At 40.3% G+C, this 21987-nt stretch overlaps 1 protein-coding gene across 2 annotated transcripts in view; it reads right to left on the bottom strand.

Annotated features, from left to right (window-relative positions):
* The window catches only part of LOC138040922 (synphilin-1-like), a 28109-nt gene that overhangs the window by 788 nt on the left and 5334 nt on the right, over positions 1-21987 (bottom strand). For both annotated transcript variants that reach the window (XM_068886649.1, XM_068886650.1), the window contains exons 3-14: positions 21424-21568; positions 20917-21279; positions 18184-18384; positions 17551-17719; positions 16486-16766; positions 15454-15519; positions 14954-15093; positions 13359-13550; positions 12167-12303; positions 3748-4496; positions 2797-2864; positions 1-583 (exon numbers count right to left, since the gene is read on the bottom strand). The exon at positions 1-583 is cut by the window's left edge and continues 788 nt beyond it. In XM_068886649.1, the coding sequence (XP_068742750.1) occupies positions 559-583; positions 2797-2864; positions 3748-4496; positions 12167-12303; positions 13359-13550; positions 14954-15093; positions 15454-15519; positions 16486-16766; positions 17551-17719; positions 18184-18384; positions 20917-21279; positions 21424-21568 (2536 nt within the window). In that variant the 3' untranslated portion in view covers positions 1-558. The remainder of the gene's footprint in view (positions 584-2796; positions 2865-3747; positions 4497-12166; positions 12304-13358; positions 13551-14953; positions 15094-15453; positions 15520-16485; positions 16767-17550; positions 17720-18183; positions 18385-20916; positions 21280-21423; positions 21569-21987) is intronic.

Genomic DNA, 21987 nt, shown 5'->3' with positions numbered 1-21987 from the left:
CAGAAAATTTGACATGCCCGAAATTTTTCTCCCCCCCCCCCCCCCCCCCCCTACATAAATAATGACCGGTCCCTAAGTGAGGTTTAAAGCGACGTTTTATGTATCTAACAAAACTACTAAGGCTTAAATCTTGCATTTGAGATAAATTCTGTTTTATTTACAACAAAAATACTTAACTTCAATAAGTTAATTTTGCTGTGATATTTACAAGGGAGTGTAGAGGTTGCGAGCCATCCAGGCAAGTTGAACTGGAAAGGATAAACGGTGCGACTCATCTGCTCTGCCCAGTCTTCGTTGCACTTTTTCGGCTATCACATACTGACGCGGAGAATATGTAGCGATTGACCGGGAAAACTTTGAGAGATGCTAGGAGGGCGCCGCGTACCTCCACAAGTCAATCTCTTCTATTTTTTGTGCTCACTAACAGCAACTTTAAATAGGCTGGAAAAGATAAGGCTAAGAAGGCTTAAAAAGGAAAGTTTAGAAGCAATCAAAAACGAACAAGAACGAAGCACCTAGTTCTTTTTCCATTCATCGTCGAGTTCATGTCAATGAAGCTCAATCAAAGTCGTCTGTCTCATACCTAACAAAGAAATCAAAACAAAATAGTCAGAAGAGAAACAGGTCTTAAATCCAATGCAATGACAGAGATTCCGTGATCACTGTAGATACATTAGGCTTTAGGCAACAAACAAAAAAACAGCTTGGAGATCGATCTGACTAAAAAGAAGTGACGCCAATTAGATGCAAGTTCTTCCTCTCTACTTCAACATCCTCTGAAATGTAAGCAATAAATGCCGTTTTTGTAAGTGTCCCTTAACACTTGACGGGGACACTTCGGTGATGATGTTTTTGAAATTTGGCATGCATGTACGTAATTAGGAGCATTTCTGGGCTCGGTTGTTCGAAACCGATTAACTTAATCCAGGATTAGCGTAAAATTTGGTTTCACGTTTTCAACTTTCTGGCGAAAGTTTGTTTTGCTTTTTTTTGTTTTTCAAGGTTGGCTTCTTCTAATGTAAAGTTTTGCCGAATATCAGGGTTGAACAGTATCTGGGAATAGCGTTAATCGGCTTTTGAACAACAAGCCTGGTTTTTACTAGCGACGCAAGCACAAGCGGAAGCAAAATTAGCATATGCTAACTGAAAACGAACGTCGACATGAGCATCAAAATCAACGAAGACCTCCGCCATTTTGTTCAAATACTCGGAAGCGGGGAATCTGGAACGGGTGATGTAACTGGCCAGACGTAGCAAACTTCCTTGCGCTTAAAGCCGCGGCTACACGAGCGATTTTTTGCTCGCGCTGGTGATGCGATTTTTTCAAACTTTGTCGCGTCGCCAGCGCGGGATAAAAATCGCACGTGTAGCCACCCTTGAACTGGCGACACGACGGGTGAAAAAATCGCAAGAAAAAAGTCGCCAGAGTTGAAACTTTCGGTACAAAATCACAGAGATAGTTGACCGTGTAGCCACCCTGCAACTTTTTGCCCGCGCTTGCGACGCGACTAAAGACTATTTAGCCAATGAAATTAAAGTAGCAATCTCTGTTTATAGTGCCCTGGTCTCTTAAAGTATAGGATTCGCGCGGCCTTCAATTTGTCGCCAAAATTTGTCCCAAGTGTAGCCACCCTGCCGCGCAGGCGACGCGACAAAATCTGAAAAAAATCGCATCACCGGCGCGAGACAAGAATCGCTCGTGTAGCCGCCGCTTAAGCCGTGTTTCGTTTTCACACGACATAAGCCGAACGCAAGCACACTGAAGCGAAAGAATAACCTCGCTCCCAGGGTCCTCTCTCTTCTTCCCTCGAGAAAGTACCAAAGTACCCTGGTTCCGGCTGGTCACGTGCCTATGAGTACAAATGAAATGCGCACGGAGGGTGAGTCCTCGCCTTTATTCAGCTCTATCTAGGCGAGGGCGAAACAGATTGTTTTTCTCTTCCAAATTCGAGTAGACTTCAAGTTGTGCTGCCTTTAGGTGATACAGATGTGATTCTAAAAGTAAAACAAGTAATTTGTATGAAAGCGTTGCGTCTAAGGAAAGATGTATTGACAGTGCTTTCAACAGGATACTAAAGATAATTACTTTGTTTGAGCTGCTTAATATCCATTCCCTTCTGTTGAGCTCAGTTGATGAGTTTAGTGAGGTTTAGTGCCCGTCCATTTACATATTTTTCTGGAATCTGCGAAAATCTAGCAGACACATGACCAGCCGCAACCAGGGTACTTTCTCGAGGGAGGAAGAGAGAAGACCCTGGGACCGACGTTGGCGTTGAGGCCCTTTTCGCGGTAAAATGAGAGCTGTTATGATCGCGCTTGCTTTTGAACTTCAAAGCTTGTTAGTTTCTTAGTTTCTTTCAGCTTTATTGGCCATAAACGAATAAATGAATAAATAAATAAATAAATAAATATTAGAGAGAGAGGCCATAGGGGTTAGCGCCAACGGACATGTGACCCATGCGAGACGCTACCTCATACTAAATAAAATCTAATAAAATTACAATAAAAGGACACTAATGAAAATGCTTGCGTCACTAGTGAAAACCAGATTTAAGAGCTCGACAAGTGATCTTTTTGGGATTAAAAAAATCGCTGTTACATTAATTTTTTTAATACATAGAGCAGTGCTTTTGACATGACAGGGGAAGGCAAAACAGTCAAATTTGGTGAAGGTATAAATCTAAAGCTTAGACGCTCGACCTCAAATTTAAGATCCAATCAATTTTATATTAAAATTCGTTTCTTCTCCCTTGTTTCGTTTGAAACATGTACAGTGAAACGTGTTAAAGATCATACCATGGTCTGTCATCTTGCTGATAATCACCCAAGGAATATTGTAACTGACTTCCAGAGTTTGAGTTTTCCTGTTTAAAAAAACACACAGGGATTCCGATTGTCTTTTCTTTCGGAACAAGAGGCATTTGGTTTACAGTATTTTAAACTTGTGAACTTTCTTTTTCAGTCTTTGCACCCAAGGTTACAGAAAGTCCTGGAGATAACATTGTGACCCAGAGATGTGGTGGAAAAAAAAAGGCATGACGTCACAGAATGTTGTTGAGTTTGAGTTAATGAAATTGAGTGAAGATGTTGTTAAAGTATCGGTCAACTTAAACATAGACCCTGGTAAGCAATGGAAAAGTCACCGTTACCCGATAAAGTAGCGCAATTATTTCTAAACTGATTATTCTTTAATTTTTCCGAAACCCAACATTATCGAAGGCAACTTTACTAGCTTTAATGTACTACTCGCAAAGTATATCCTATTGTTTGCTTTTACTCAGTGTTTTCATGTGAAAAACAAATTGAATTTTTTCTCAACAGAAACGGGCTTTTATCTCGGTGGGTGGAAAAACTCACCGGTACAGCTCATTGGCTCTATTCCCGTCAACTTAAGGTTTCTTTTTTGGAAATTTGTCGACCTAAGTGTGAAGATCATTCCTTGATAACTACTTCGCAATTCAAACACATCTTATCATTTCATGCACAGAGAAAATAACCGCCTTTACCGGCGCGATAACACCCCAGTTACGAATATAATCTGAGGTCCCTTTACTTGGGAAAGTCTCTTGGGAAAGGTTTGCTGTGGATTTCGAATTACTCCTCGGTTTGCAATCAAGTATACCCAAAAACTGACAAACTGCATCATGATTGATGAGCGGGTATCCTTCCGAGTGAAGGAAAAATACCTCACAATGACACTCTACTGTTTTAAATTAACCTAAATTACCATATAGTGGATTTAATTACCTCAATTATTATGACGGGCCGTTTAACGGGCGTAGTCACAGAAATATCCAATCCATCTCGGAGAGAGTTTTTAGGAATGAGTCTATGAACGGACAGACCAGTGTCAGGCAGCACTGTTCTTTCACGCCCACTTTCAGACATCCTTACCGTCTGAGGTTTGCGGTCTCGCGATATCATTGTTTCCGGCATATATGTCCATTTAGCACCATCACGACGCGATCCTGCCCTCACCGCCCGACTGTCACGTGACACGGTCCTTACCGGTGGCTTTGGCGGTACACGAGGTTTTTCATTAAAGATATCTTTTCTTTGATCCGTTTGCGCACTCTTAGTTGGAGTTTCCTTCCAGGAAACAGTTTTGTTAGTTTTTTTCTTTTCGCTAAAGGCGTTTTCTGCTACATTTTGGCGTTGAACTTTTAAATTTCCATCGCTGTCCTCTTTCGTTCGATGGGAAGCTGTGTATCCTCGGCGAGATCGCGGTCCGTTACTCCGCTGCATATTGAGTTCACTGTCACTATCGGAACTTATCGTGCTATCGGAGCTGATAGCAGGTGTTTTGCGCCTGATTCTGAAAAGCGTTCCGGCTCTGCCATCGTTGGCGGTTCTCTTTTCGTATGTGCTTGCTGTCGCATTACTTCGTTTTAGTTTGTTCGAGTCTTTTCTCGAATTATTTGTCTGAAGTGGAGATTGGGAGCGAGATGAAGATGGGGAAGTTGATGTGTCAGGTTGAACGATCGGAGGACTGGAACCTGTTAAAACACAGAACACAATACGGCTCGATGCTTTCATAAAAATGTGATCGGGAGTCAACGACTAAAGGAGAGAACAACTTAGACCTCTGGTTTGATGATCGTTTTTCCAGACCTAGTCACTTTTAGCGGATTGCTTTTTCTTAATGAGTTAATTGAAAAGTTAAGTTATGCACCTGTGACGTAATCAAAACATTTCACAATGGTTGGTCAAGTTGAAAATACATGTCTTTATTCCCATATAATCCATCTGGGGCCAGTTGCTCGGAGGATGGTTAGCGCTAACCGTTGGTTAAGAGGTACCAAACCCTATAGGTTTCCATGGTATTTAACGCTGGTTAGCGCTAATCATACTTTGAGCAACCACGGCCTGAGCGGTAAGACCTAGGTATAGAAGTGAAAAGGAGAGAGTTTTTCTCTGTCCTATATTGTAGGTGGATTTCCATTACTGATAACTTATCAGTAATAGAAATCGGCCTACAATATAGGACAGAGAAAAACTCTCTCCTTGTCATTTCTATCATAAGTTGGAAATGTTCCATTTTATTGTTGATCGTGCAGTCTATTTTCAGCCCTTTGCAGTGCGTTTAACTCGATGTCACGGCGAATGGCAATATATTAGCGCATGTCGTACTAAGATAATGGTTAGTCATGAAAGGGTCATTTGATTGGTTTTCTTATGAGAATATGTCAATCATACTGCCATCAAGTAAGTTTGTTTAATAGAGCTTCGAGCTGAGTTGATTTACGTGCAAGCGCATATGTATATATTTAGGCAAGCGTAAGAGCGGTTTTCTTATGAGAATATGTCAATCATACTGCATCAAGTAAGTTTGTTTAATAGAGCTTCGAGCTGAGTTGATTTACGTGCAAGCGCATATGTATATATTTAGGCAAGCGTAAGAGCGGTTTTCTTATGAGAATATGTCAATCATACTGCATCAAGTAAGTTTGTTTAATAGAGCTTCGAGCTGAGTTGATTTACGTGCAAGCGCATATGTATATATTTAGGCAAGCGTAAGAGCGGTTTTCTTATGAGAATATGTCAATCATACTGCATCAAGTAAGTTTGTTTAATAGAGCTTCGAGCTGAGTTGATTTACGTGCAAGCGCATATGTATATATTTAGGCAAGCGTAAGAGCGGTTTTCTTATGAGAATATGTCAATCATACTGCATCAAGTAAGTTTGTTTAATAGAGCTTCGAGCTGAGTTGATTTACGTGCAAGCGCATATGTATATATTTAGGCAAGCGTAAGAGCGGTTTTCTTAAGAGAATATGTCAATCATACTGCATCAAGTAAGTTTGTTTAATAGAGCTTCGAGCTGAGTTGATTTACGTGCAAGCGCATATGTATATATTTAGGCAAGCGTAAGAGCGGTTTTCTTATGAGAATATGTCAATCATACTGCATCAAGTAAGTTTGTTTAATAGAGCTTCGAGCTGAGTTGATTTACGTGCAAGCGCATATGAATATATTTAGGCAAGCGTAAGAGCGGTTTTCTTAAGAGAATATGTCAATCATACTGCATCAAGTAAGTTTGTTTAATAGAGCTTCGAGCTGAGTTTATTTACGTGCAAGCACATATGTATATATTTAGGCAAGCGTAAGAGCGGTTTTCTTATGAGAATATGTCAATCATACTGCATCAAGTAAGTTTGTTTAATAGAGCTTCGAGCTGAGTTGATTTACGTGCAAGCGCATATGTATATATTTAGGCAAGCGTAAGAGCGGAGCTCTTCAGTTATCATTTATTGACGTTTTTGTTTTCAGACATTTTTCTGACTACTGACTTCTTACTATACGACCACTCCAGCCTGCTCAATGCTATAAATTAGTCTTTTTTCTCGTGCTCTTTCTGCTGTTTTTTTTTTCTGTCAGCATTATTCGGCCTGTTTTGTCCTGCTTGTGTTCTCTCTTTCTTCCGCTGCTCGTTCGCAATATACTTTCATCTCTTTATTCGCGGGCTCTTTCTTGCTCTCTGTCTCTCTCGTTGTTTGTCACTGATATTTCGCCTGTTTTTTCCCGGCGTGCTCTTTGCCGCTCTCTTTCATGTTGAGTATCGCTTACTCGTTGCCTACTTACTGTTTTTTCTTTTCTCTCTCTCTCTTTTCTTCTTTTCCCATTCAACGACACATTAATGAAATACTTCCCTTGTTTATGGTTGTCTCCAAAACTTATGCTTGTTTTACTTAAACACACTGTCAAATGCTGTTCGCTGGCCCGGCAACTTCCCGCCAAAAAACGCGCGTTCAGGCAATGCGACTTGAAAATGTGAAAATACGGACAGACGGTCGTATGATGACGTCATAACCGAAATTAACAAATCGAACGTGTTTCAGCGTTGTCTGTAACTGAGAAATTTTGGTTTTTGCCACAATTCCTTGTAATCTCGCAAACTGATTGGTTAATTTGCCGTTGTCTGTAAGGGTCAAGACAACGCTGCTCGCGTCAAATCCGTCAATATGTCACGTAATTGTAATAGCCAATCAGGAACGCTCGTTTTGGAAAATGAAGCAATCAGATTACGAAAAAGTTACGTACAACACTTGCTCTTTCTTTTTGTCATGATGTTGGTCAAACTCTGAAATAAACATTTTCTTTGGCGTTGAATATTGTGACAAAAAACAAATCGAATGTAGTAGAGCGTTGTCTGTACTCTTATCGACAACGATATTCGTCATTACAGTGGTCACAACGTTTTGAACGCTGTGATGACGAATATCGTTGTCGATAAGATTACCATATTTTCTTAACAATCGTGCTCCGTGCCCGCGCCGAAATTGGGAGTTTAAGAGCCATTTTCCGAGAAAATCGAAAATCGCAAGACACTCGTAAAAAAATCGATTTTTTTTTTCTTTTGCCAAAACATCCCTTTTAGTGACCTAATTCAAGAAAAAATAGTTTTGGGTTCAAGCGATTCATTGTACGGGAGAAATAACAAAAAGTTTGAAAAATCGATTTATGGCTGGTTTTTCGCGCTTAAAAACAACAGAATCCGACCTCAATTTCGAGAAAACGGTGAACGCATAAGAAACAATCCCTAACATCGAAACTTCAGGCGAATATTATTTCGTTCTTAATCTTTGAAGCCCTAAAAGAAAATTTGAAGAAATAAGTTTTTTACATTTACAATCGACAAGTTTAAAAGGACATATTTGTGTCTCTTGAAATGTTAGAAAATGAAAGCGAACTTTAACTGTTGAAAAAGCCCTCTGGTATATGCCGCTTCCTAGTAAAACCCATATAGAATAAAGCCTTGGCTATTGAAGTAAATTAAGGGAAAGTCTTAGCTCTGGGAATTAAATACAGCCCTGACACTGGAGTAAGCAATTTGAGAATTTCATTTAATAAAATGTATGCAAATTAGACGGCCCGCTGAAGGAATTCATACTAAACAAAAGTTTAGTGCAAAAGGACTACTTACTGTTGCTAGTAATATGTTTTTACAGTGAAAGTGTTATTTCTAGCTTTCAGCTGTGTTGGTGAGAGCCGTAAATAACTTTTTATATGACGACTGAAAAACGTTTGTTCAGCCACATTGCCGCAGCGAAATCATTGAGATCGCAACTTCGAACTGAAACTGTCATCGCTTGATGAAACTCCGTTACCACAATGGTAAAATAGTTTTCTTCAGGGGAAAAAAGCAGAATTAAAATGCATTCGAAACCGTTGACTTCGATTTTGAATTTGTTTAGTTAAGATTTCAAGCCACCACAAGGTCTTATGACTTCTACTGACCCACGAATCGGTTACATATGCCAAGGTCACGTTAGCAAACTGTCACGAAATACTCAATAGCTTCTGTTTTCGGTCTTTGTTTTGTTGGTAAAAAATACATACAATTTTCACAGAACAGACCTTCTTGCTTAATTTGATTTATATATTTGTATTGGTCCAGACACATGCATATGCTGACTTGTTGTAAAAGACATTCATCACAGTTTTTGATTCAGAGTGAAGGTATAATATTTCCCAAAATATTTCAAACACAAATGTTTCCTTAATAAGTTCGTTATTCCCGAATTTACCACCTTGCAACAATCCCTACAGCAAAATAAAAAAGCATAAAATTCAACTTTATAGCTTGCTATAGTTTTGTTTCGGATTTGTTTTTTATCATTTTTCCTCCGAAACCAGGATCCCTAGCCAGGTAACTAGAAATTCTCAGTTTCATTTAGAGCTTGTTCACAACACAACTTCAAACTTGAGTGTGCTTATCGCATCCTTGAAACCTTCGAGACCTCCTCAAAATTGATGAAAAGCCTATTGAGGCTAATAATAATCTTTGAGTTAAATTTGACCAATTCACGCCGCGAGCGGGAGAAAAAGAGAACCACTCCGCAGGGCTGAATACGCGATGTGGAGTGTTATAAAATTCCACATTCTCGCGCGTAACGCTTTCTCTAGAGACCTCTAGAAATGTTGTTTAGTGAAGAAAAACAAAGTTATCTTTGGTTAACTCAGAGAACTTGCAGAAATACCTCCAGCCTGCATAACAGGCGCTTTATCAGGGGCACCCAACGACGGTTTCCCCCCGAATTACTTTGAAAAGACTTTTTACGCTATCCAGAGTACTTTTAGATCTCTAGGAAAGTTTTCTAAGTGGCGCTAAGAAATTTACATTTGTTCGGGCATCCTAGGGTAACTTGAGTCTTTTCGAAGTTACGAGGGCTTCAGTGTTATTTTCCCGAACATTTTAGCAGCAATTCAAAGTTTTCTGAAAGTGATAGTTTTTCGGTTCCTTTCTGCATGGCATTTTCGATTCCGAAAATTTTAGGCTTCCTTTCTCTACGAAAAACAACCTAACCTGGGGAGTGAAATGGGAAAAATGAACTTCAGAAAATCGGAGGGAATTTATTACATAAGCTTCGAAAATTGTGTACATGAATGGAACGGTCATCTAGAAATTTTTAGCCTTCCTCAAGCTATAGAAAATCCTAGGCAATGTTTGCTTCTCCGAACAGATATTTCACAGGGTGCCCCTGCTTTATGAGCTAGGCTAGGCGAAAGCGGCATTTTGCGCGAGGCGCGAAACGCGACGAGAGGAGGAAAAAATAAAGCTTTAGCTTTCTTTATCCCTCGTCTCGCGCTTCGAACTCGTTTCGCGCTTTGAGCAAATGCCGCGTTCGCCTCGCTTGGCTCATAAAGCACCTGTTATGCAGGCTAGAATACCTCTTCACATTTATAAGATAAGGTGTCATTGATTTGTTAGAGCGGGGAGAGACATTTATAACGTGCAAATAGTCACGAACTGAAAGGTAACTGACTGATTTGTAACAAGGACTCAGCCTGACAAACAAGAAATGATCTCACTCTCCGAAAAGGAACGCTCTTTTAAACATAAACAAACTTCAAAAATAAGCAAAGAAAGCAAAACAATGAACAAAATAGATTTTTTCTTGACTTAGTTATTTCGGCGAGAACAAATGGTGAATGATTCACTTCTGGAAGCAGCCTCTGAGGAGAAGTGAGAACACCGTTTAGGCAGAACTCTGCACTTTGTGTACTTTACTAGCCTGTTCACAGACTCTCTTCATTTTTAGATGCACGTATAAAAAAAAGCGCGTTCCGCCCTCTCTCACGGGCAATCGCTTATCTTGAGCGCGCACCAAATTCCCAAAACAGAAAAAACGTCTGTGAGCAGGGTAGCATTTCGTAATACTAGACGGGAATAATTCAATTAAAATGAAATCGTAGAGGAACGTGCAATAGTAAGTTGCGAAACTCTTCGTGACAATATATGAATTTTATTCCAGGAGCATTTGACCTGGAAATGTTATATTCATATTGTTCCCAGAGTCGAATATTTCTACACTGATGATCTATAAACAGACGTAGGGTTGTACATTTTTTCATTGGGACAGCTGTAATTGTTTCTTAATCTGTTTACAATGTGTACAAAGTATAGTACGTACAGTCGTATGTGGCAAGCTAGCGTGACCAATCTCTGCGCGTTTGTTAAATTATGCGTCATATGATCTTGTTATCCCGTCTAGTATCTGATTTAATCGCTCAATAAGAGTAATACTCACCTTGTTAACTGTGTGCTTTGAGCAGTGGTTAATTTTCATCATTGTATGTTATTTTCGGACCAAAACATAATCGGGTTTCATTATTACAGAAGCGTCTGATGACGCGTAATAAGCGCTGCGCGGGAAGTGTTTAGATAGCTCAAGCGCTGAAGTTGCTGGACACATTTTGGTCGAAATCAGTTATGGATGAGTTGCCACAAACAGATTAAGAGATGGATTTAACTTCTCTCACAACAAGCAATGGTAAGTTGTTCGTTCAACAAAACTTTGCGTTAAAAATATGAATTCATTCAGCGGGCCGTCTAATTTGCATACGTTTTATTTACTCAGATACTCAAATTGCTTACTTTAGTGTGAGAACTGTATTGGATTCCCAGAGCTAAAACTTTCCAGTAACTTAGTTCAATAGCCAAGGTTTTATTCTATATGGGTTTTACAAGGAAGCGGCATATACCAGAGGGCTTTTACAACAGTTAAAGTTCGCCTTCATTTATTAACATTTCCAGAGATACAAATTTGACCTTTTTAAACTTGTCGATTGTAATTGTTAAAAACTTCTTTCTTCAAATTTTCTTTCATAAAATTAAAGAGTAAGTATGTAATAATTGATGTTAGGGATTGTTTCTTATGCGTTCTCGAAGTTGCGGTCGGAATTCTGTTGTTTTGAGTACGAAAAACCAGCAAAAAATCGATTTTTCAAACTTTTAGTAATTTCTCCCGTACAATGAATCGCTTGAACCCAAAACTATTTTTTCTTGAATTAGGATACTAAAAGGGATGTTTTGGCAAAAGAAAAAAAAATTCGATTTTTTCACGAGTGTCTTGCGATTTTCGATTTTCTGGGAAAATGGCTCTTAAGAAACGACGACAGTGGGGGAAAGGACAACGCGATAAAAATGCAATAATATCATTGGTTAAACAAGGAAAAAATGATCGTGCTGCACGTTGCTGCACGTGCGAAACGCATCTTAGCACATATTTTTGTGGTAGTCTGCATAATAACGACGTGAAATCACTTTAATTGGAAATTTGAGGTTTTGACGACAACTTCTTTTTAGGATACTTCACTATCATTGTACGACGTGAACGAGAGGGGCTAATCGTGAAAGGCAAACGATAGTGTAAAGTCATATTTTGAGGTGACCTTTTCGTCAACAAGTTCCGAATATCTTTGCGAGAACAAAGTTGATTTATTGTTGGAAAATTATACGCAGACAACTTGTCTCGTTTCCGACAATGTCTAATGCTAACGCTCAGATGGATTACATGGGAAAAAAGATAGCACCTAAAATATACAAGTGTTCCACAGCCAACGTTTGCAAAAAACACACCACTTCTCAAAACCACGTACGGTATGTGTAAAAGACAGCTTACAAGAGAGTTAAGTGGAATGTAAGTTCCAGTCATGGGCTACAAAAGTGAAAAAATATATTGCTAAAAAATCCCTACTGGGTGATCTGCAAGAAATCTATAAATCCACCCGTAAGGCCGACTTGAGACCATTATGGCGATCAACACGAGCATCTCGCTTCGAGAGCAACAGCACGATATAACTCAGAATCGACGAGAAAAGTGGCATAAAAAATACTACATCCACATATTGCAGAGTAAAAACTGTAAAAAACACAGGTTACCTTTTTCAACAGACTCATCCGCAAACACACCAATAATCGCATCAGGATTTAGCCTTGTTGTAATTAGCGGTGCTTCCTCCACCTTTTGTGCATGCTTGGACATAACGAGTCTGCGAGTATTAGCTGCTATTTGTTTCCTGTAATAAATGATACGTAATTTTAAAAATTTTCATCCTCGTGAAGCACTGGCAATTATTGTGCCTATAAAAAGCTGAACAAAAACTACCAATAGCACAATCTCAAAAACGAAAATGGATTGTACTAAATGATCGCCCTAGTTCCCGGACTTTTATTACCGACGAAGGGTACCCCACAATGAAGGGAAGGTAAAATCTGCAAAAAGGGTGCGCATCCTTAGACAAAATTAAAACGAAGGAAATTACTTTGCTGATTTTAGTGAACATCTTGGCCGTCTAAATTCTTGCACGCCAAAGGAGTGGTTGCATGGATGCGTGGTAACTCAGCTACTATCGTTAGCCTTTCTCTTTCTTGACGCCATTTTGGATTTCGTAAAGTAGCGCTCTGTAAAACTACTGACAAAGGTTAAACTTTAATCCGGTTCGTCAGTTCCGTGTGAACGGAGCGAAAATAATGCACGGTTCCGTGCGGACAAAATGGCCGGTCAAATTGTTCAACCGGAAGAAAATTCGTCCGGTGCCATGTGAATCGGGCCCTTGTCGCTGGCAAGTTTTCCTGGGCAAGACGGCGGCTAAGGGTGATAGTAACCGAAATCTCGAGGGAAAAACTCTGGGAACAAGGTTAGCCGTTACATTTACTCGCGCTATTCAAGAGTTTAAGAGACGCCGATGGTTACGGCAAACGACAACACCACAAAACAAGAATATCACTGGTTAAGAGGAAAGGCAATCGCTCTGCACATGCAGAGCTCTCCGTAAGAACGACGTGAAATCATCAAATCTGAGGTGTTAACGACAACTTGAGTATACAAATGCCAACCTTTCATTTCTCATTTTACCCTGAAAACGCGCGTACCCAATTTATTTGTAGGATACTTCGCCCACATTGTACGATGTGAACGAGATGGTATAGTCGCCAAAGACTTTCACATGATCGAGCAAAGTTATATTTTGAGGTTACGTTTTAGTCGACGTCGCCGTCGTAGATCTCAAAGCCCTTATTAACTAAGACAAGAAAGAAAGTTATGCAATACCACTCAGAGGGTTTTACTTACGCCATGATCAACTGCATCGATGCGTTGTCTGCACTTGAATCAGACATAGGAGAAGATACATTTGAGCCAATGGAGTCGACGCTTTCTCTAGTGTCCAGTCTTTTTCGTTGCTTCGACGCTTCCAACTGGCTTGTGGTTTTGCTGAGCAGCGCTTTATGGTGTGACTCATTCACATAAGACTGATGGAGAGATCTAATACCAAAAATTAAACGTGACTGTACGTCGTTTTCAATGCTCCTACAAGAAATTGCAACTCTTTGCAGGGATGATTTCAAGCAAAGGCCCATATTTGCTTTTTATCCTTTCGTGGATTAAATGTTACGTAACTTTAAACGGGCCTTCACTTGCAGTTTGGCCAAGAAGAACTTACTAACATACAAACAGGAAATTTTGAAGTCCTTGTAGCATGCAAAAGAAAATACAACTGATGGCCAATTTGGGCATGACTGAAATTTAGAGTCGCTTTTGACCCGCTAACGCTCCCTTTCAGTTGATTTGCAGAGTTTCGGGGTGGTGGTCAAATTTTAAAAATATTTACTTTCTTCTCTCCCAAATAGGCCTTTTTCGATATATTAAAATTCAGCTTGATAGTGAGGCAGTGAGGAAAAAGACAAAGGAAAGTGGATAATATGTAAATATTTTTCACATTCATTTCAACGTGTTTCTATTACTTTTGCCCTCACTGCCTCACTATCGAGCTGAATATTTAATACAGAATTAACTTAAGAGAGTGTAGTGTAACGTGAAGTGCTATATTTCTATCCCATAAGAACCATGTGAGCGTGAGCGTTAGCCCTACTGATGGAACTGGGTCCACACAAGGACAGAGAAAAACTCTGACCAGGGTGGGAATTGAACCCACGACCTTCGGGTTAGATCTCCGCCGCTCTGCCGACTGAGCTACAAGGTCAGACGGGAGCAGGCCGTGAGAACTGAAGATGTTAAAGTCACGGCAATTAACATGTACAAGTACAAGGAAAGGTTACGTTTATACAAACGTTGGCCGTGTAGCACTTATATTTTAAACAGAATTAACTGAAGAGAGTGTAGTGTAACGTGAAGTGCTATATTTCTATCCCATATGAACCATGTGAGCGTTAGCCCTACTGATGGAACTGGGCCCACACAAGGACAGAGAAAATTTTCAGGGTGGGAATTGAACCCACGACCTTCGGGTTAGATCTCCGCCGCTCTGCCGACTGAGCTACAAGGTCAGACTTATATTTTAAACAGAATTAACTGAAGAGAGTGTAGGGCTAACGCTCACATGGTTCATATGGGATAGAAATATAGCACTTCACGTTACACTACACTCTCTTCAGTTAATTCTGTTTAAAATATAAGTGCTACACGGCCAACGTTTGTATAAACGTAACCTTTCCTTGTACTTGAATATTTAATATTTCGAAAATAGCCTATTGAAAGATGTACGAAGTTCAAGGACTTATGAAAGCTTTCGAAGAATTTTCGAGGATAACAGAGTTAGCACACCGAAGCCCATATCTTGGCTGATTGGCCCTCTTTTCGAGTTCAAGGTACCTTCATAGAGGGCGTATCAAAATACTTCGGGGCAATCAAATGTTTAATCTGCTCACCGTTCAGAAATGAAACCATTGAGGCTCTCTCCATCTGGTGAACCGCTGGCCCGAATTGTATCGCTATGCCGCATATCTGATATTTTAGTACCCAGTCTGTCGTCAAAAGATTTCGATTCTCCGTTACCACTAGTATCACTCTGAAGAAAAGGTACAAACAAAGGTCGCATTCGAAAAACTTGTTCAGTTTAGAATTTTAAACTTTATATTTCTATGATGCGACGAAATGGCTTACTGAGGACATATCAAGTTCCAACCTTGTCCAACCGCAAAAAAAAGATCTTTCCTAAAGTAAATCAAAGCAAAACAGGGCTTTTAAATTGCTGACGAGCTCTCGTCCAGTTCTGTCAGTTCTTAGCGCGCACGAAAGTCTGTATCTAAACTGGTCCTTTGGCTGATTATCTGTCCTAACCCTTTGCCAGAGCACGAACGATCTCTGATTCAGGCATTGTTCTTTCAACTACTGTTTAAAGAAAAAAATAATCCATGGCAATTTTTACCTGATCTCCACCGACGACTTCTGGTCTGTCTGGCAGCATACCAGACCTCGCTCGACTTTCAAGGACCTGTTGTTCGAAAATATGAAAGAAAAGAAATAAACCAGTGGCTCAGTTGGTTGAGCATCGGGCTGTCATGCGGGAGGTTGCGGGAGGTTGCAGGATCAAACCTCGCGGCCGGATCAACACTCAGGATCTTAAGTGTCGTCTGCAAATGTTTAGACTTTCAAGTCTTCGCGGATAAGGACTATAAGCCGTAGGCCCCGTCTTACAAATATTCTTACTTCGGTTCATAAGTTCCCTGTGGGACGTTAAAGAGCCCATACACTAATCGAGAAGAGTAGGGGATAAGTCCCCGGCGTTGTGGCCGTCCTGTTCTCTCCAGCCAGCAGAAACAGCCATAAGTCAAAAAGGGACGTTGCCGAGTGCTGGAACATACGAAAAGACGATGCGAGGGGCCGTTTCACAGTCATTTCCAAATTCGAGCTGGAAGAGAAGGGAAAGAACTAATACTTGTCCCTTTACGCATTTTAATCGCCTTGTACAAGTATCTTTAGACTTTCGTTTTTTTTACCTGGAAACTAATTTTCAGGGCGTTCTTTTTCAGTCGCTGCTCTTTGTGATGAAATGTGACATAGAAACATCATTATAAACGCTGTTAGAGCTTGAATGTGATGACCTACTATCGGGACAAGGCTACTAGTAACTCGAATCCCATAGCCTTTGCAGCTGGCAGTTCTGTGGTTGCGGACCGACCGCGAGAGATTTCGAGTGGCGCAGACTAGACTTCAAGAAACATATCAGAATCATGTGGGGAGATAGCCGAATGTCTGAGAAGGGTTGGCACTATATTAGAAACTGCAAGAAGAGTCAGAAAAGTTGTGGATCATTGTTTAAAGTGAACAGCACCTATGAATACTTAAGGCCACTGGTTGCTGCCTACTATCACAGAAAATCTACAACATCTTATCTAAGAAGAACAACGATAATAACACTAATAATAAAATTGGAATAATTTTCTCCCTGAATACGTGCCTCTAGCTTTTGTCTGAGTTCTTTATTTTCGTCTTTGCATTCTTTAAGCTCTCTGTGCAACTTTGCTACACGCAAGGAAAGTAACCAACAGGATTCTTCCATAACTAAATACCGGCCACAACTGGTTTGACCGGCTGTATATGCATAATCTGCGGGAGATCGGCCATCTCTATCTTCAGAGGTCACGTCAATATTATGATCGACAAGGGCTTGGAGACAAGTCATATGACCTTCCCTGGCAGCAATATGCGCTAGAGTCACGCCTGATAAGTCTGTGACATCTGGCAAAAGAGACAAAGTTGTATTTAGCCACTGATTAAACTGGACACTTCAAGGCTGCACTGCAAGCCATCAGATTGCAAAAGTGGTTATTACTGTTGGCAGATTAAGAATGTTTTAGTTATCGTTACATGTAGTCAAAACTACAGGTTCCAAAGGCAATGTATAACGATGTATTACGTTTTTTTCTGAGTTGCCTGTATTCTCGTCCCCAGAGGCCGCGATTCTTTCGGTCAGCACCAAGAATAACGTCAAGTGGCTAACCTCTGGCTGGTTCCGAAACACGCGCAGTCTCTGTGGAGGTCTATTTTGGTAACCGCTGACAGCTACTAATTGTTTCAAATTTCTGAGATTGCTCAGACGAACCGGAAGTCCGTGATTCGCGGACTTCCTTGTTCGGAACCAGCCAGAGGTTGCCAGAGGTCGTTATTCTTGGTGCTGACCGAAAGAATCGCGGCCTCTGGGAACGAGAATGAGTTGCATGTTTGCTAGAACCTTTGACGAACTGCTCAAAAGGAGGCAAGGCGGAAGCAGAATTTTATGAAAGAACACCTAGGCACTACCTTTAAACTTGGCAGGAAGGGAACAGGGGTATCCGTGGAGAACTACACACCCTCGTATGAAAGGACACTTATCATCTCTCTAGGTGGAGCAAAGTTTGGTGTCATTACTGAGAACACCGTTGTGACAATCAAAGCATTAAAGTTCATTAATTGTCTGAAATCTTCCCGATCCAAGAATAACAATGTTTGAAAAAGTCCTGGTTCCCCACTAGCTTTGTCTTACCAAGTTCCAAACAGTTATCTCTTGTGTAAGCTAAGAGACATCTAAGACACTCCTCATGTCCATTCTGTATGGCTGCATGTATCAGTGCAGATCTACTAGCATTGCTTGTCATTTCATTGGAAGCAGATGTTTTTTCTAGAAGCCACTCTACACATCGAACACTGCCATGCTAATTAAACAAGAACAAAAAATAAAAGATAAAAACTTGTTCACCTGCTTGAAAGTTATTGGGTTTCTATGAGGTCTCCATGATCTTCCATTTTTCATTTCATATAATATTGCTTTGTGGCCGGTTGCTCAAAGCCTGGTTATTCCTAACCATTGCTAAAGAGGTATTAAAACCTATAGGTTTCCATGGTATTTAACGCTAACCATGATGCTTCGAACAACCCCGTCTGAATGGTACTAAATTGTCCTACACCTGTATTTATTTGTTGTCTCAAGAATTGTGCAACTGTCATGACAGCTGGTGGGAGCATTTTTTCTGCAGCAGGCATTGCTCACTAGTGATCCAGCTCAGGGATTTAAGTGCGCTCGCTTAATGCAAGGCATCATACCACTATCAAGAAAGCAGTGGCAAATTGGTTTAAGTAAAGAAATGTAGTCGTACAGATACTTCCAGGTTAGGCTTACCTTCACTGCAACAGCCAAAGGAGTAAGGTTTTCGCCATTTGTTATATTTCTCAAACAATCATTTGGCAAATGGCCGACCAGCCACTGAAGGGTGGATACACTTCCAGCTTCAGCCGCCTTATGAAATGCCGTGTTGGCAAATGCATCTGTAATTCTGACAGCCAATTCACTAGTACCACCCAGCTTACTGTATGCTTCTTGCTGTCAAACAATCAGTTTCTCAATCAATCAATTAATTAGGCTATCAATTATTAAGTTAATCAATTAATCAGTGGCCAAGGTTATGAGTTGGGAAGTTTGTTTGTTATTTATTTGTTTGAGCAGGTTGATGTTTTGGCAGCTATTCAGCTGATGTGGACCTGCTATATCCACCTACCCATACACTGTGCGGGGCTGTCATTAAGGGCCGGGGGCCGGGGATTTCCCAGGGGAAAAGAGGAGCATGACTCCCCGGCTACTTTAAAATAGAACCTAAAATAGCTTTGAGAAAGTCTACATTGAGAATGAGTAAACTTGAAATTTCTGGAACACGCGAAACCTCTGCATTTCTATAAATGTCAGTTTGAATTCATCCACAAAAAGTTTAAGGACCTTTGAGAGGTTTCCGTTGCATGAAATGTCAGCGTCAATGTAGACGCACGCGAAAATTCTCAGTTGTCAATTTCAATATGTAAAGAATTGAGGCAGAAGAAACTCGAGACCTTTTTTTACGAGTGCAGCCTCAAGTTAATCGAGTCAAAGGAATGTAGACCCCAATATCTTCCCATTTACACGTGTAAGTAGCCAATACAAGATCATTCAGACTCTTGTTTCTTCCTTTCCTATTTGTATCGGGCAGAAATGCACTGCGCTGAGCGCTCAAGAAAAACAGAAGTGTCATTTTGCACTGCAGACGTACATGTATATTTCACTGTAATGCGTCCGCGTTCGCGGGCTAACAGTAGGGACTTTACGATCTACGACGGCGACATCGACGAAAACGTCACCTCAAAACATAACTTTGCACTATCGTCAGTTTCTCACGGTTAGGCCATTTCGTTCGCGTCGTACAATGTGGGCGAAGTGTTCTAAAAATAAATTGGCACAAGCAGTTTCAGAGTAAAAATAGAGAATTACAGATTCACATTTGTGCGCTTGCGTTGTCGTCAAAACCTCAAATTTGGTGATTTCACGTTGTTGTTGTGCAGAGTACCGCACGAATATTTGCTAAAATGCGTGCGCACGTGCAGCACGATTACTTTTCCTCTTTTAACCAATGATATCGTCGTATCGTGGCGTTCTCATTGACGACCGCATCGTAGATCGTAAAGTCCCTAGTCAGAGCGGCGCGAAAAATCTCGGCACGGAATGTTCTGGAGATACATTACGTATCATGGTTATGTTCAAATTATGATGATTGGGAAGAAACCATGCCAAAAAAAAAAAAAAAATCAAGGACTGCGGATTCAAAGAGGCTTTCCCTCCACAGTTCCAGAGAGAACGCCTGAAGCATTTCGCCAGTTTTCAACAAGCAAAAGAAAAAACTAACCACTGCAACAAATTTGACGTCTCATTCTGAGATGATTCATCGTAGTTCTCTCTTTAAAGTTGCTTTCTTCCCTGAGAATTCATTCATGTACATGAGACTGTTAAGTGAAATATTGAATTATTTATTTTGAGTAATTACCGATAAATTTTGCAGGTACCATTTTGGAGTGGGGAGGAGAGAGTGGGGAGTGTCTCTTGAAAATGGTTCCCCGCCTACTTTTTTTCTATACCTGGCAACTTAAAATCTTAGTGACAGCCCTGTACACTTACAAACAACAGCCACAACACTGGGGACTCCATCCCCTTCACTTCATGAATAGTGTCTGGGTTCTTTAACGTCCCACAGGCCACAGGGAACTTATGAACATGGAAAATATTTGTGAGATGGGGCCTACGGTTTATAGTCCTTATCTAAGAAGACTCAAAAGTCGAACCATTTACAGATGAAATTACAAAGGCAGCACTTTCTCCTCAGTTATTTTAAGATCCTGAGTGTTAATCCGGCTGGGGTTCAAACCCACAACCTCCCAGGTGGCAGCCTGATGCTCAACCAACTGAGCCACCTGTGTGCACCAACTGAGCTACCGGTGTGCAGTTCAATTCATCAGACAGTCAATTAGACAGCAAGTCATCTGATCCTTCCATTAGAATCAATCAATCAATCAATCAACCTGTCAGTTTAGACAACTGTTCTGAGTCAGTCCACTGGTTATTATTAAGTCACAGAATTTGTTATTCATTGCCAAAGTCATACAGGGTCATGAAATCCCTTGTTGGGCAGAGTACAGAAGAAATGAGCATTGGTGTTACATATGTGATTGCAATCAGGCCCAGTATCCCACAAGTGAGCATAGCCTTAATTTCACAGTGCTGGGCATTAGCTTGCTAAAAGGCCGTTTACACGACAGAAAAATTTGGGTCTGGACCCGTCAAAAAAGCGGTACAGACCCATAACTTTTGTAAACAAACAATGGAGTTTCTGCAGGGCCATAGGTGTCTATGGCCCTGTAGAAACTCCAGTGTTCCCTTACAAAAGTTATGGGTCCGTACCACATTTTTGGCGGGTCCGGACCCAAATTTTTCTGTCGTGTAAACGGCCTTTAAGTCTTCAAACAAGCTTAGAACAACATGCCCAGAACAAAAAAAAATCATAGAAACTACCAAATACCTTAAATCAAAAGCGCTGAAATCATTTAAATTATTTACCAGTCTTTTTAAGTCTCCTTGGTAGGCAGCTTCAAGTAAAATATCTTTCCAGTCATCTTTGTTCAAGGTTCCATTTGCTTTACTCCAGTCCCTTACTTTTGAAATGGATGCCTGTACCTTGGAAATTCTTAAAAGCTGCTCTTTGAGTTGAGCCTGTGATTTATCTGCTTGTTTTGCCTGTGTATTTTTTGGCTGAGATCTCCACAATGCTGTGTTGTCACTGCTTGGAAGTGGTGCATGACTACTTGCAGTAAAATGGTTTTCGTCTAGTGCTGACTCTGCATGAATGTTGAGAAGAGATGCTGTGCTAGCAATGGAGTTGTAATCATCAAAATCATATTCTTCTAAATCAATGTCCCCATCCTAAAAAAAATGAAAAATAATAATGACATTTTTATTGTTTATCTTCAAGTGCTTCATGCTGGAGATGGTTTTAGCCTGCGAGCACCAAGGGCTATATTAATGGTGAGGAGAAGGGATAAAGCATTGAGTATAAGATTATTACACCTGAAAGTCTTGTGGATTTCGGTCCAATGCTTTCAAACACTCATCTAGGTACTGGTCATCTTGTTCAAAGCTCCTTGGTTCATCAATAACTGAATTAGTCTCTTCTAAAATATTTGTCAGGATAAGATTTTTTTGCTTTCCAGTTCTGCAGTAAAAAAAATAAAATATATTGATCAATACATTTTATTTTGTAAAGTTTCAATTATGCAGAAAAGTAGACACCTTAACTCCAGTAAGAATTAAGCCAATGAAAGATGCCTTTCATATCCCTTATGTACACATTAAATAATTTATAAATGATTGTGGTTTGCCTCTTTTCTCTCCTTTTAAAATTTACCACTGACAATCGCAAACATTAGTGCTTCAGTATACTTTTCCTTTTTCTTCCTGCCCGACTATCTTTGTTTTGTTACGTTATCAGCTGAAAATAAACAGTTTAATTCTTGGACTGTGTAGCCTGCGTAATCAACCATTATTGGACTGTTCTACTGTCAAGAAAATTACATAACATTTGACTTGATTTGCTTTCATTATTAATTTCAGTTTACAGTTTCCAGCGCTAGA

This window comes from Montipora capricornis, chromosome 3, assembly GCF_036669925.1.
Source record: "Montipora capricornis isolate CH-2021 chromosome 3, ASM3666992v2, whole genome shotgun sequence".
NCBI classification, from domain to species: Eukaryota; Metazoa; Cnidaria; class Anthozoa; order Scleractinia; family Acroporidae; genus Montipora; species Montipora capricornis.
This window is presented reverse-complemented; position numbering and strand designations above follow the sequence as displayed.